Raw genomic sequence first — 16,312 nt, forward strand, 5'->3', positions numbered from 1 at the left:
AGGAACAGAGGAATATAAAAACTTTAAATTTCACCAATACTTGGGAGACTTTTCCCTGATGGTTGAGATAACGTTTTCTTGGATCACAATTTTCAATGACTTCAGTTACTGATAACAGACTTGCCTTATAGGTTCCTGGCAACGAGTTAAAAATACTGATTTGTGGGGCACCCGGGTGGCTCAGCAGTTGAGCGTCTACCTTCGCTCGGCTCAGGGTGTGATCCCGGGGTCCTGGGATCGAGTCCCACATCGGGCTCCCTGCATGGAGCCTGCTTCTCCCTCTGCCTGTTGTGTCTCTGCCTCTCTCTGTGTGTCTCTCATGAATAAATAAATAAAATCTTTAAAAAAAATTGATTTGTGAAGTTAGAAAACACAAATCTTAAAAAAGAACAGAAAAACAAAACAGGCAACTTTCTTAATACGAAACTAAATAGATAAAAATCATGGACAACGTGAAACAAATAATATACAAACTTTTATTCAAAGATATTCAAGAAAGACATGTTTTGGTCATTTTAAAGGGAGATTAATTGAAGATCTCAGAAAAACTGTATTTGATCAACACACATGGCTACGCACAGAAAGTTCTCTCTTCTGTTAATAGCAGCTAAATTTATACACACAGAAAAAATTCTTAAGACCATGCAAATTCAGTTGAATTCCATACATTCATTATATTCATCAAAAACCTGCAGTAATGTTCATGCCAAAGTGTTACGTTAGGAAAAAAATTAAAGATACACACCAAAACATGACCAAGATTAAACTAAAGAAAATAATAAATAAGCATAATTTATATTTTATTTAAAAAAGTTTGGCATCACACATATTCAAGTGTGTTACACCGTGTTCATTCCTCAGAAGTGGCATTTTAAAGTGTTAAGCATTGTTAAATATCAAAAAATACAACTCTGTTTTACAATGTAGTACTGGCATAATTCAAAGTACTGTGCCAATTATAAATAGTATAATCAAGTTTCAAACATCTTTTCAAACATATTTAAAGGAAAGCGTATAGACACACATTTATATGCACACAATTTGTTATACTCATGTAATCAAAGATATTTTATAAAAGCAAACAGTTTTATCCCTCAGCTAGTTTGTATACTTACATAGATTTTAATACCTGTTCAAAGATTTTCAGTTCCTGTGCATACAGATTTTTCAGGAGAAGGAATAAAGATAAAATTTAATTTTACAAGAACACACATTACTTTATCTTCCTTCACAAAGTAATCCATAGTCACTCAAGGTTGGTAAGAACTAGTCTTTAAGAAAGCAGCTGTTGTCTAAAGACTACAGAGTAAGTACCGCAGTCCCGGTTTCTTATTAAAATTCAGTCAGCTGCTGCTCATTGCAGAAAAAGCCTACGCAGTGCTTCTACCAAAAATAATCTTCAGTATCTGAGGCCTATTAAGGCAGCCGATCTGGTCTTCTGCTGAGACTTAAAGAGCAGCCACAAGTGGAGAAGTGCTAGACTCTGAGTCGCTTCAGAAATACGTGGTGAAGCCTGCTTCTCATGTATAAATATGCCAAGAATGTCCTTCCGGCTCATAATGGTTTATCAATAACTGTGACCCCTGAGCAGAGAAACGAAGAAATACAATAGAAGTCACAGGCAACATCCTGTACCTCTGAGAAAAGAGTATGTTCTCTATTATTGGAACAACAGGGTCTGAATGAATCATGGTGTTTCAAGATCTCTTTCTTCCATTTGAATACTACTGTCATTTTAACCTAAATGACACAGAAACCTCTGCTCATTATGGACCAGAACTGCTTCAGACTCCTTAAATCCAGAACTCGTCTTCTGCTCGTTATAGTTATAATTAAGGAGCTGTGATTTTAATCAGGAAATATCAAAATCCACCTAATATTCAAACGGACACGAACCTTTTGTGGGGGGATGGGTATTTTCATTATCTTGATTGTGATGATGGGTTCACGGGTATATACAAATGTCAAAAGTAATAAAATCATACACTTTGAATATACATTATTCATTCTATGTCAGTTCTATCTCAATAAAGCCATCAAAAAAATTTCACCTGATTTTGAGCCATGTTATTCTGGGAGCCTACTATTTATAGTTCTTCCACTAGGTGTTGTTTTGCATGATACATAAACAACAGTGATGGTTAATTATTCTAAAACTCTTTTCTCTCCACTCCTGGGCCAATATTAGAATGAATATTAGGATTTAAAGCAACAGAATAATCATCAGAATAATATGCAACATACAATTTTAAAGACCCATCATTACATTTATTAAAGCTTATTACCTTTTATTTCTCTTCTCAAGAGAATGGACCAAAAATGGTATTTTATAATCCACCCAGTGCTATGATAAGGTAAAACAATTACTCCACAGTCTCACTATGTACTATCATATGGCACCTGCTAGGGCAGATACTGAAGTAGTCATATTTCTTGGACATCTGAGTAATGAAAGCCTTGCCACACAGTAAACTCCACTCGACTATATACAGATTTTAGCCATATTAAATTTTATAATATGATTCTGCACTGGAAAGGTTTGGAATTTTTTATTCAAATGACTGTAGAATAATAAAACAATACCAGCGCTTTATTTTAGAATATACACGTCCAGTATTATTTTGAGAATAAGAAACATACTTTGCAAAAATTCTTCTTAGAACATTCTTAATATAAAAATCATGGTACTTTTTTTCATCATCTACTAGAAGATCGTAAGAAAGTTAGACATTTACCTGCGTAACTTCTCCCTGTGCTCATACAAGATGACACAACCGTCCATTTATCAGTCGTTGGATTATAATATTCTACTGATGCCAAGTTACAGGAACCATCATCTCCACCAACTACATATAACAGACCATTAACTGCACAAACTCCTTTAAAAAAAATAAGGCGGAGAGAAAACAATTATTTAAAAAATTTGGGTAAATATAAATATCCCTATATGTACTTGGTGAGGTGATCCAGAGACACTTACTTCCTTGAAAAGAGGCAAGAAGAGAAGACGGTGAACATGAAAACAATTCCCTTTATGTTTGAGAGTCTAATACCACTTCTGAGCTCCCGCTCGTTCCATTTATGCAGGAGTTTTATATGGGCATTGTTTCAATTAATCTTCAGAATAACCTTACTTTATAGGTCAGAAACTATTTTAATTTTTATTTTGTCAAAAAGAAAAAAAATTAAAGGTCAAAAGGTTTAACTATCCCAAAGTAGCTTCTTATGGAATCCTAAAGAAAAAATATATATTGGTAAAAGGTAAAAAACAATTCTGAATTCTGAAAGGATACTGAACGGTTAGGTATTTTATCTCTTGTAAAAGGAGAGAAAAGCATTATTTATTCATTATTACTAGAATAACTCATTTTTTTTTGCAAAAATTCAAAACATCTAGGAAAGTATTTATAAAAAAATATCACCTCTAATTCTATACTACTTAGAAAAATGACTATCAAAATTCTCATCTCTACTCTTGCTGACTCTTATCTATGCATATATACTCAGATACTTCTTTTTTAACCTTAAGGTTGCTCGTACTACATATACTACTTTATTACTCACCCACTCCCAAACAATATACCTTGGACATTTCCTGAAGTTAATAAATACAGATCTACGTAATGATTAATGGCTGCTAGTGATTCCATCTATAATACCATAATTTGCCTTTTGCTGATATTAAGTCATTTTCATTTTTTTTCTTATCAATGATGTTGCAATGAACAAGAATCTCTCGCATATTTTTTGCAGACTTATGCAACTATTTTTTAAACATGAATTTTTACAAAGAAATTTGAGTCAAACAATAAACACCTTGTAAAAGCTCTTTATTTTAATGTGTACTTTAAAAGCATATCTCTATATTTTTTTTAATGATTTAAACAAGGTTCAGAGCTAACTGGTACCAGAGAGCATCAAAACATCTAGAAGGATACTGCCCACATACGGGTCTCTGTAGTTTTGTAAATGGTCTTGCTAACATAACTAATAGATGCTTGTAGATTTTTAACATAACAAAGTAATGAGTCCAAATCTCAATCCAACATTTAAAAGTGCACTAGCAGTAGTATCTTCTGTGCTAATGCAATGGATCTTCTCTATACTCAAACTCAACTGTGTTACTATTCTAGTCTCTTGACAAGAAGCAAACATACCATTTTAATGTAGTTCAACTGCTTAAAAAGCAATAGCAAGATGACAGTTCTACAAATTACCACCTTATTCTTTTAGCTAGAAGAAAAGAGCTCATTTTGATTTGAAAACAATAAAACATAGGTAGAGGAAAAAATTCAGACTATTCCAATCTTTAGGAAAATAATGAAAGCTCAAAATGCAAATAAATTTCATAACCCAGCAAGGCACATGAACATATTACTGTGGCTTATCTAACCTAATATATACTGGGGTCAAGCACTTATTCTATTTAGGGCCCAGATTTGTGGGTTTTACCATGAGACTATCTATAGCCAAGAGATTTTTTTTTTACCTCACCAAATACAATTGATTGGATGAGGGGAAAGGTCCTTGCAGTCCTACATACTTAGTCTCCCTTCATAATCACATTAACTTAATTAGAAATATTTTTTAAAATAAAGAGAAATTACGAAGAGCATTTTGAGAGGGATGGAGAGTGTATCGTACGACATCATACAGTAGTATACAGTGAGTTTGAGAATCATGAGGAACTTATTTTGGACTATGGGAATAATGGCATTTTATTTTATTTTATTTTTTGGGTTTTATTTATTTGAGAAAGAGAGGCAGTGAGTGAGAGAGAGCATGAGCAGGGACAGGGGGACTGGAGATTGAGGGCCAGAGGGAGAGGGAGAAGCAGACCCCGCACTGAGCAGGGAGCCCCATGCAGAGCTCAATCCCAGGACCCTGGGATCATAACCTGAGCTAAAGGCAGACACTTACTTAACTGACTGAGCCCCCCATGTGCCCAAGATAGTGGCATTTTAAAGATGACTAGCATTTCCTGAAAAGACTATTTAGCTATCCTGAATGTATTTTCTGTTTTTATTTCTCTTCCATGGATCTTCTTATTAAGCAGTTAGTTCCCTAATCTTGAAAACCTCAGCTTTCTTAAAATTGCTTTCAACAGCACCTGGGTGACTCAGTCGAATAAGCATCTAACTCCTGGTTTTGGCGCAGGTCATGATCTCAGGGTCTTAGAATCGAGCCCCATGTCGGGCTCTGCACTCAGCAGAGAGTCTGCTTGAGGGTTTCTCTCTCTCTCTCTCTCTCTCTCTCTCTCTCTCTCTCTCTCTGCCCCTCCCACTGCTCGTGTTCTCTCTCTAAAATAAAGAAGTCTTTTTAAAAAATTACTTGTTGTCGATGTTGCTATTTTAGCTTTTCCAATTTTAGAAATCATGAACTATATTAAATTAGGGTAAGCTTCAAGCTTCAGATTCAGATAAACAACTAGCTTTTAACCTGGCATAAATACTTACTCAACTAGACTAAATTTCCTGAGAATTGGACCTCTAGTACATGGTACATGATATGCACTCACAAGTATTTGTGGTAAGAATGAATGAATTTAAACATCAAATATAGAGGGCTCTTCCTCTAATTTAGTCTCTATATTATCACAAAAAGTAGCCATTATGCCAGGCATTCACTATATAGGATTACTACATAAATTTCAGTCTTTAAAGAGCTAATCTATTAGAAAGTCCAAATCAGTAAAAGAAGAATGAACATATACGGCAATACCAATAAAACTCAGAATACAAATCAGTATAAATTTCATAATCGTAAGATAGACAGATACCTGCATTTCTTCTGCACATGTTCATATCTGCAACCTGTCTCCATGTGTTGGTGGTGGGATCATACACTTCAACGCTTTTTCGTACTAAAGGACCATCATGACCCCCAACAGCATACAATAAATTGTTTAACACACCAACACCTATAAAACACAGAAAAAAAAAAAACTATAGTAAAAGCAACAAGAAATTTATGACACACTAGGGTTTATTTGAATGACTTGTAAAAGAAAGTCAATATTAACGCTTGCAATCTAAGAAATGGAAATGAATAGAATTGGCAAATGAGATTCTCAATAAGAACTATTATTCTGAAAAAGGTATGTCCAATAAAATAAAAATACTATGAGGCTGAAACACAGAGAGGGAAAGTCCTTTAACATAATCCTTTGAAAACAACTTTCATGGTAAAAGCAGACCAGTATGAAAGCACAAAACTGGTAAGGAATGGACACGAAGAGACTCTATTATTAAGTTCAATAAGGACTAAGCACAAAAACTAAAAGGAATGCCAAACAATATAAATAATTAAGTGATACAAGTGGCCTTTAATATTGCACTTAGGCATTTTACAAAGTGATATTTAAATATATCTACCACTACCTGCATAATTCAAAAAACACTTAACAGTCTCATTAAAATCAGTGTATATATAATATGTTTTCTGGTAATATGAAGAGAAGCCAATGAGTCATTTCACTTGTTTAATTCTTTTCCATCATTTTCGTGCTTCAATTGCTTAAATGAGTTTCCCACATACCGGCTCCACTCCGTCTGGTGCTCATTTCTGCTATATAGGTCCACTCGTTTGTTGTAGCATTATAGCATTCCACTGTGCTAAGACATTGACGCGAAGCTCCATCATACCCCCCTACAGCATAGAGCAAACCTAAACATGGAATCACAAAGAAAGCCAGGTTCATAAGAAGCCATCTTTTCACATCATATTTTCATCCACAGCAGCAATTTCCCTTTTGTTATTGATTTTTATAAACTATGAAGATCTTGCCTAATGGTGATCGGAGGAGCTATCAGACCACATTATGAAGGTCTGCAGGGTGTGTATGAAATTAATTTAATATTTTCATCAATAAATCTGAATGATAAAATAGAAAGTACACTCATTGCGACCTTGGATAACACTATTTGGTAAGTGAACAACATCGTGGGAAACAGAATTGAGTATGTTGGTAATCTTAGTAAGTCGGGGAAAAATAGTTAAATCAAGACCTAGTAGTACCAGTATATCGTGGAATATTATTTGGCGATAAAAAGAAATGAGGTAGCAGTGAATGCTCTAACACAGGTGAACCCTGAAAACATTATTTTAAATTAGAGAAGTCAGTCACAAAAGATCACATACCGTATGATTTCATTAATATGAAATGTCCAAAAATGGGAAATTTATATAGAGACAGAAAGTAGAGTAGTGGCTACTGAGGTCTGGGGAGGATGAAGGGGACAGCCAAGGAGAGTAGGGCTGCTTCTTGTTCTAAAATGAATTGTGGTGATGGGTGCACACTGAATTGTACACTTTAAATGGGTGAATTGCACGGCATGTAAATTATATCGCCATAAAGCTGTTTAAAAAGAAAAGTTAGTCAAAAAATTATACCCATAGTGGGGAGGGAGTGAGAACCCACAAATCTGCCAAAGAAATTAAAAAAAAAAAAACCCACACCTTTAAAAAACAATTGTTTTTTTTTTTAATTTTTATTTATTTATGATAGTCAGAGAGAGAGAGAGGCAGAGACACAGGCAGAGGGAGAAGCAGGCTCCATGCACCGGGAGCCCGACGTGGGACTCGATCCCGGGTCTCGAGGATCGCGCCCTGGGCCAAAGGCAGGCGCCAAACCGCTGCGCCACCCAGGGATCCCTAAAAAACAATTGTTAATGCCTTTCTTAAGCTCCATTGGTGGACAAAGCCGTCTATAAATAAGTAACCCATGGATGGTAACCCATCCTCTGAAATGTGAAACAGCTTCTCCAGAAGTAAAATTCTGCACGTGTCATTTGATTTGTTCCCTAAACAATGGTATTAAGATCAGTTAACAGTTTTATATGGGTCATGAAGACAGAGAGAGAAAAGAAAGGGGTGAAGAAGAGGACAGAGGGAGAGGAGGACGACAGAAGCGGGGGCGGGGGGGAACGAGGGCTTCACATACATTAGTTTATACAGACCAGCTAATTTTTAAGAAATACATAAAATCTACAACGGCTATTCCTTTTCTTTTTTAGATGACCATCTCCTTGCCCGTTTGGAAAACTGGTATTCAGAGGATTGGAGGAATCACTCCTACCAATCAAGAGGCTACACGTGCCTGGAGATGTTCACCTGAAACAAGTGTGAGCACCCACCTCCGACAACGCCGACGCCCACGCTGCTCCTCCTCGTGTTCATTGGAGCCACGTGAAACCACTCATTAGACTTTATATTATATGCTTCCACGGACGATAAACCTGAAATAAAGCACAGTGCTCTTCATTTCCTCCTCCCAAAGAATGTGAGGTAAGTGTTCTTTTCTGTGTAGTATCAGGGAGAAACACTTCAGGTCTGTTAAATGGGGCTAAAGTAAAAGAGGAAATGATGGAATGTAAATCTATCAATTACATGACAAACAGGATTAGCCTCTTTGCCGCAGGGCTCCCACCCAGCGGGCACTTCGCTTTTTAAAAGCGGGAAGAGGAGTGACAGTGACGCATAAAGAAGCAAAGTTACATACTTTGTATTCTTAACACTAGTCCACAGAACTTTTGATGGAGTTTTTGAACTTATCCTTACAATGCCTGTTAAAACACTCACATGTCTCCTCAAATTTTTTTTTAAGATTTTATTTATTTATTCGAGAGAGAGAGAGAGAGAGAGAGAGAGGCAGAGGCACAGGCAGAGGGAGAAGCAGGCTCCGTGCGGGGAGCCCGATGCAGGACTCGATCTCAGGACTCCAGGATCAGGCCCCGGGCCGAAGGCAGACGCTCAACCGCTGAGCCACCCGGGGATCCTCTGTCTCCTGAGTTTTGTCACAGTTTGTTCCCCAAACGGGACTCTACGTTAATTCTAATGTAAGACAGAAAAGACCAGAAGGAAGTCACCTGTACTGCCGTCAAAGCCTCCCACGGCGTATAACAACCCGTTCAATACGGCGGCCCCCAGAGTGCTTCTGCGGTCTCGCATGTTCGCGACGCTGGTCCACTGATCTTTCACAGGGTCATAGGAATCCACGGTGCGGACTCTCAAGGAGCCGTTAAAGCCGCCGACAGCAAAAACCAGCCCGGCCATGTAGACCATCCCTGCAAAAGACAGGCAGCAGTTAGGGACGAACATGCAACCTAGAGGCTGCGCTCCGGGGAGGCCACGGCCCGTCAGAACTGAGCTGCGCTTAGAAGAACACTGACGAGGGAAGCCGCGCGCTGCAGGAACCCCTGACCCCGCGCTGTGCTCCTTTCTAAGATCATTAAAACGTTCACCGGTGTGGCCTGCGGTATTACGTTGACTCTTGGCTTTTGCAGATACTTCTTGACAGAACTGAATGTCGAGGCAATAAGCACCAACTCCTAAGCCTGTATACAGCTCCCGTGGCTTTCGGGTTTGGACCTTCTGCTCCTTATGCGTACACTCAATTTGCGTGATATCCTCCTGGTGTCTCATGTTAGTGGGCTACATCAGGGGGCGTCATTCTTCTTACTACAGCCTATGAACTGGGAACGGTTTTTACGACTTTTAATGGTTGAGAAACAACCAAAGGAAAAAGAAGATTTTGTGACACATAGAAAACTACCAAAACTCAAATTTCTGCATCCACAAATAACGGGACACAGGCCCACCCGACCGTGGATGTGGTGCCCGTGACTGCTTTCGCACCATGGTGGCACCTCAGTTGGGACGGACAGCGTACAACCCACAAAGCCTAAAATACTTACTCTCTGGTCCTTGAAGAAGTTTGCAGACCCTGAGCTAGTGAAGAGGTTAGGCAATCCCTGGATGGAGAAGCAAACCGCGAGCCTCTGGGTTTTAATCACCTTTTCACTTTCCCAAGCTTTCTCCTGCGGTTGCCCTGATCTGAGAAGCCCCTCTGATCATCCGCTCTGCTTTCAAGTTTCGAGTCCCAGTGAAAGTTCTACATTCCTCGCACCACCTTAGCCTGGAGGGACTGCCTGTAGCTCCTGAAGCCCCGAGAGCAAATAATAGCTAGACAGTATATTTGGGGTCAGTAATTCATACGCAGTCTGCATCATCATCATCACTTTAAAGTGTTCAAAGTTTTATCGTCCTTAAATCCCGTAGTGCTTATGTCACTGCTCGGCTTGGGGGCAGGCGCTGTGCCTCAGAGTCCTCTGAATCCAGCTGGGAGATCAGGAATCACCAGTCCTAAGTGCTGACCAGCTCGATGTTTCATAGGATGTCATCAGACGAAGCATGTACCACGACTGCTCACTGTCTCGCCCCCTGGTGCTCTATACCCCAGCTCCCAAAATATGTACGGATGTGCAGTCCTTCGTGTGACATGAAGACTGCCCGTGTTGGCAGCTTTCTATCACAGAAAGGAAAGACTTTCCAGTCCCTGGTTCAATGAGGAAATGAATACTCAAGCTACTTCTCGGTAGATCTCAAGTGTCGGAGGAGAGCTGTGGGCAACAGACAACTCAAGTAGGCAGAGAATTAATGAATGATGAAGAGTAACCCCTGGCCTTCCTGAGTGCCCTGGATGGAGGAAATGTGGTAGATCTCCAGGGAACGCCTGGGTGGCCAGTGAGCAGTGGACACCGCAGGCGGTATGCTTCAGCAGGAAAATGTCCTATATCCCGAATCACAAGGAACGGTGGGGAATGTTCCCTGTGGAAATTTGGGCCACTGCAATGTTCGTTTTCTTTTCTCTACAACAAAACAAAAATCTATCATATCTTAGAGATATGTAGTGTGCTAGGGTAGTTCAGGCGACAAGGAAGAAAACAAAAAATGACTCAAGCTATGAGTCCAAACACTCTGGGTAGAGAAGGAGTGAACTAAAAGAGCAGATACTCCCCAAAGTTACCTGGAAGCACCCAGAAGTTTGAATAATTTGGCCAAATTCCATAGTTAAAGGGCATCAACTCTAATCTGAAGTGGGTGGGGAGGCATACTGTGCTTTCATGAGGGCACGAGGAAGGTCAAGCTTACTCATCAACGGCACACTTCAGAATGGACCCAGTCTAATGACTTACGGTGCAATGAAAAGGAAACTGGATCAGGAATCAGATATGAAGTGAACTAATTACAAATATCATGGAAGGCTCCAACAGTAACAATGAAGATAAAATACCTAAGAATAAACCTGCCAAGAGACATACAGGACCGTATCAAGAAAATGTTAAAAATCTACTGAAGAAAGAACCAAGTCCTATCACCAGTCATGTAACTAGTCCCATCACATCTTAAATCATAAAGCACGGTAATTATAATGATAATTGCTCTGTGTTGATGCCTAAATAGAATATTTAGAATAAAGTCAAGTAAATGTAGAAATTTAGCGTATGATAAAGGCAGCATTTCAAATGAATGGGAACAGCTGGATTAGTCCATATAGTCTTCAGACAACTGGCTACCACTGAAAAAACAAATTCCACATCTTACTTCTTACATCAAAATAAAGTCTAGATGTGGTTTTTTTTTAAGATTTTTAAAATTTATTTACTCATGAGAGACACAGAGAGAGGCAGAGACACAGGCAGAGGGAGAAGCAGGCTCCATGCAGGGAGCCCGATGCGAGACTCGATCCCAGGACCCCGGGATCACGCCCTGGGCCAAAGGCAGGCACTAAACCACTGAGCCACCCAGGGATCCCCTAGATGTTTCTGATATAAATATAAAAAGTAAAACAAAGTACTAGAAAAATTCATATGTTAAAAATATAATGTTGTTTCAGGGGAGAAACCTAGCAGATGCCATCTTAACCAGGTGATTGACTGAGGTTAACATCACCAGAAATAGGCATAATAACCTCCATCTAATCATGAGGAAACATCACGCCCAAAACTGAGAGACGTTCTTCAGAACACCTGACCAAAGAATCAAGGGCATGAGAGACAAGGAAAGACTATGACGCTCTTGTAAAGAGCTGAGAGACTAAGAATATATGGCAAATGCAATGGGGGGATTGTGACACAGAGTAAGGACATTAACGAAAAACACTCATAACATATGAAGTCCACAGTTTAGCTAATAGTAGTATATCAATACTAACTTCTTAATTTTGATAGCTGTATCATAGGTGTGTAAGATGTTATTAAGGAATGACTATATCAGAAACCTTTGTAATAACTTTGCAATTCTTTAACCGCAAAACTATTTCAACATAAAAAGTTCAAAGATAATCTTTTAACTTAAAAAATAAGAAACATATGTGTATGTACACACACACACAAATAGCTTTAGAGTAAGACTTTTCTATAGAAGAAACAAATCCTTAAGTCCAAAGGCAAAAACTCTGATGTACAGGGACCTCATAAAATGGCAAATATTTTACATGATGAAAATAACACAAGTAAAATCAAAAGAGAAAAGATTAATACAAATAAATATTCACACCACAAATGATAGACAAAAATGCTACTTTCCTTACCATGTATCTGTCAAATCGATAAAATAATAAAAAATGGCAAAGATCATAAACTAACAATTCAGAAAGACACTGAACCTTCCTCATAATAAAAGTACAAAGTAAGAGGAGATAACATTTTCCACCTACCAGATTGGCAAAAGTCAAAACATTTAATCATGGGGCGTTGTTGGGAATGCAGGGAAACAGCCACCTTCATATTTTACTATTAGTGGTAGCAATAATTGGGGTTTCCTCTTAAGATACCCTTTGGATCAGGAATTAAGTTCTAGAGTTTTATCCCACTAAAATATATTGGCACATGTACATAACGATGTATGCATAAAGGGATTCCCCGCAGCACTGTTTAAATTTTTTTTAATTATTTATTTATGATAGTCATACAGAGAGAGAGAGAGGCAGAGACAAGGCAGAGACATAGGCAGAGGGAGAAGCAGGCTCCATGCACCGGGAGCCCGACGTGGGATTCGATCCCGGGTCTCCGGGATCGCGCCCTGGGCCAAAGGCAGGCGCCAAACCGCTGCGCCACCCAGGGATTCCCCGCAGCACTGTTTAGAACGTAAGATCAAAAACAATTTTAATGTCTAATTCATAATTAGCAAAAGCTACACTACATCCAGTCCCCGGCCCCAAAATATTAAACAGCTCTTAAACGGTGAGGTACCTCGATGCTGACATGTAACAATCACCAGGACACACCGCTCAAGTACTACCTTCCACTTTGCTACGGGAGCTATGAATTATGAACCCAGGCTTGAGTTCCAGGAAGAACCCTCAGAGTTTACAACCGCCTTTCTGATTGAAGTGTTGGCTAAATAAGGTCTATTTCAACAAATGTTTATAAAATGCATGCCTGGAAGAAGGCAACTAACCGTGAATTATAGCTAAGTCAGGAATCTCTTAGCATGAAGGGCCCCAACCTAAAGAATCATTTCTCAGCACTTCAGTAAAGGTAACCAGGAAAATATCCAGCAAATTGCTAGCTATGCCACCTCATACTAACTAGAGAACCAGAAAGGTATGTAAAGATGAAGACTGAGTGACTATCCCTAATGATGTCTTGGGGGCATGAATGACACATTGATTTTAATCAAAGCTTTTCTAATAAAGATTCTTCTAATTAATAAGACCTGAACTGGAAGCTCCCAGTGATCCAGCAGCAGAGAAATGACCACGACGCAATCACGCTTACCTGCCCTACATCTCCTGGAAGGTAGTTCTGCTACTTGGTGCCATCGCTCTTCTTTAAAGTCATAGCATTCCACGCTTCGGATAGCCTTTGGTGCTTGGCCCCCAACTACCACCATCAACTGTTAAGGGGAGAAATGTAAGCACTTGAATAAACAACTATTGCATATGGAGGGATTTAAAATGTCTTACAAAGACTTTGATGTGGAGAGTGTTAGGATGAAGATGGTAGGGTGAGCTGGGGAAAAACAACCACCTAATCAACACTTAAGAAACATCAACAAACGGGGCACATGTTAGAACTACAATTCTATTATCTAGCACATTTAGTCAAAAATAAGGATTTCAGAAACTGAAATAAGTTTCTGATCCTTCAAGCAAAAGCAGTATTAAAGCCAAAAAACAGCAGGCAGTCAGCACTGGCAAGGCTGCAATATGTCATAGGGCTTGCTATAAACTAGACCCTGGCTTTCATGACCAGGGATTAGGTCTCCACAATCCAGGAGAACAGATAGGAGTGAAATTTATGATAGTGGGTAGGTGAGATGAAAAGGACAGGAAGGTATTAAAAGAAACATGGATAAAGGAAAAAAAAAACTATAGAAAAAGGGAAAGTAACTGAATTAGAGTTCACAAGAGAGCACACATTCCTAGATCTCAAGTAGAGACCTCTTTTGATGCCACACAAATAAACCAACCTAAAGGACGGATAATGGAGATACTAGAAACCATAATGAATGAATGAATGTACAATAGGCTAGTGCTGAGAATAAACAAGGTCTACAAGTTTCTTCAATTCAACTCAATCCCACAACTATTTACTAAATTCCCATCATCTGTATTTGTCCAGAACTGTGCTAGGTGTCATACACATAAGAAATATAAGACATAGTCTCTACCTCCCAAGAGCTTATAGATCTCACTAAGGAGACAAGACCCACGAAGTAATTCAAGAACAATATACAATCATGTATGACCAAAAAGGTATACGATTAGCATAGACATTAATCGCTAATGCTGATCAGAAAATGGAACGCTGCCATAATTTAGTGGAAGCTTCCTGAAGGGGGTGGAACCTCGAGAGACAGATGGAGCTTAGCTGTCACTGGTTTGTCTTTTACGGAGTACAGAGGGGCGCTCTTTGGCAACACTGAAACTACAGCCATCAAACCGGAAGAACATAAAAGTCAATGATACCACGTATGGAAAACTTTAAAGAAAGGCAAGGACCTTGCGGGAAAGATGATGTGATGACAGGAGAAAACAGATGTTCAAAGGAAATAAATCAAAACAAAAGAAGATGGAATGACTCATACATACAGAAAGGGGAGGTTTGCAACCTTGACTGAGCAATGACCTACCTGTACTCAGAACTACAGAAAGAGAGGAGTATGGAGAAGACATGATTCCTGAATCAGAGTAAATCCCAAGTTTCCAAAAAGAAGCCTATTTTAGTGTTTTTTTTTTTAACTGGAGAGTAGAAGGAATTTTAATGGTCTTAACAAGAAGACTGAACAGAGACCAATAACATGATTCTTTTCAGATAATGTTGGTGAAAATAAGTAAAAGGAAGAATTAACGAAGAAAATCTGGAATACTCTCCCCCCCTACCACCCAAGGGGGAAAGAGGGCAAGATTGTAAAACCACAGAGGTAGGATCAACAGAACGGTCAACCCCGTATCCAGGTGTTTATACATGATAGATCAGCGTTTGAACGTCTAAACACTGCCCGGCAGTTAGGCAGTAGTTAACGGAGGCTTGGTTAACATCTCTGAAGATCACTTGAGGAACAAGTCTCTGAAGGGAATACTTTTCAAAAAAATCCTTGAGAAATAATACTGATTCATTACATTTCATGGGTCTCAAACTTTCAATTTCAGGCTTTCCATGCAGTAGTTCCCTTCCGCACATCAAAATGAGCATGGAAGGGAATGCACTACCGAATACAGAGATCAATGCTATTATCTGTCCTATACTCACCCAAGAACAGTAGAATGGGGTGAGGATTTGGGAATCCGAGAGAAGAGAGACAAAGGATGGATAATGGGATATTTATATGAGATCAAGAGACTGCACTAAAAATCACTGTGCTACTAACCAACGAAAGGGGTGATCATGGCTCTGACACCGCAGTGATTTGTAAAAGACATGTGATCTCATCTGAAAACACCAAACTAGTTAAGCTAATGTAAAGGAACAGAAAACAGGAACAATTTTTTTGGATGGAAAAGTTAAATGTGACATATTTAAGGAGGACAAGGGGTAGGGAGTTAAACAAATTCAAGTAACCATCCTAAAATGTAGATTAAACCTTGTTTTTTCATTTTCCTCACCTATTAAATATTAGTTAGAAAATGTCTCCTGAAAAATCAAGTTTTATAATTTTCCAATTGGAAATCTCAACGGATAGTGTACAATATAGAAGAATACATACACGGGAATAATATGATAGCATTTGTTAAAAACAAAAACAAAAACACATTCCAAAGTGAAAAAGAAGCAACAAAGTAGAGTAAGCAAACAAAGCTTCTCATTATGATGTCCAGATCCAAGAATGCCTTGCCCAACCCAATATTGCTTACTGGAAATGCAAAACTAACATCCGAGGTATAAAAAGAATCATTCATGCAAATCTGTGTGAGTCCACAGAATCAGAGCCTAATATAAAAAGTACTAAGTCACTGTCGTGGCAGAAATATTACTGAGACATTACAAAAGTTTCTTTAGCGCTGCTACCACATTCTGTCTGATGT

At 38.7% G+C, this 16,312-nt stretch overlaps 1 protein-coding gene across 3 annotated transcripts in view; it reads right to left on the minus strand.

Annotated features, from left to right (window-relative positions):
• Nucleotides 1–456: 456 nt before the first annotated feature.
• The window catches only part of KLHL2 (kelch like family member 2), a 99,878-nt gene continuing 84,022 nt past the window's right edge, over nt 457–16,312 (minus strand). For all 3 annotated transcript variants that reach the window (XM_055336395.1, XM_055336394.1, XM_055336396.1), the window contains 7 exons: nt 13,563–13,680; nt 8,868–9,065; nt 8,136–8,237; nt 6,538–6,666; nt 5,780–5,920; nt 2,736–2,879; nt 457–1,583 (listed from right to left, as the gene is read on the minus strand). In XM_055336395.1, coding sequence (XP_055192370.1) covers nt 1,555–1,583; nt 2,736–2,879; nt 5,780–5,920; nt 6,538–6,666; nt 8,136–8,237; nt 8,868–9,065; nt 13,563–13,680 — 861 coding nt within the window. In that variant the 3' untranslated portion in view covers nt 457–1,554. The remainder of the gene's footprint in view (nt 1,584–2,735; nt 2,880–5,779; nt 5,921–6,537; nt 6,667–8,135; nt 8,238–8,867; nt 9,066–13,562; nt 13,681–16,312) is intronic.

The sequence above is a fragment of the Nyctereutes procyonoides genome, unplaced genomic scaffold (assembly GCF_905146905.1).
Source record: "Nyctereutes procyonoides isolate TBG_1078 unplaced genomic scaffold, NYPRO_anot_genome, whole genome shotgun sequence".
Classification (NCBI taxonomy): Eukaryota; Metazoa; Chordata; class Mammalia; order Carnivora; family Canidae; genus Nyctereutes; species Nyctereutes procyonoides.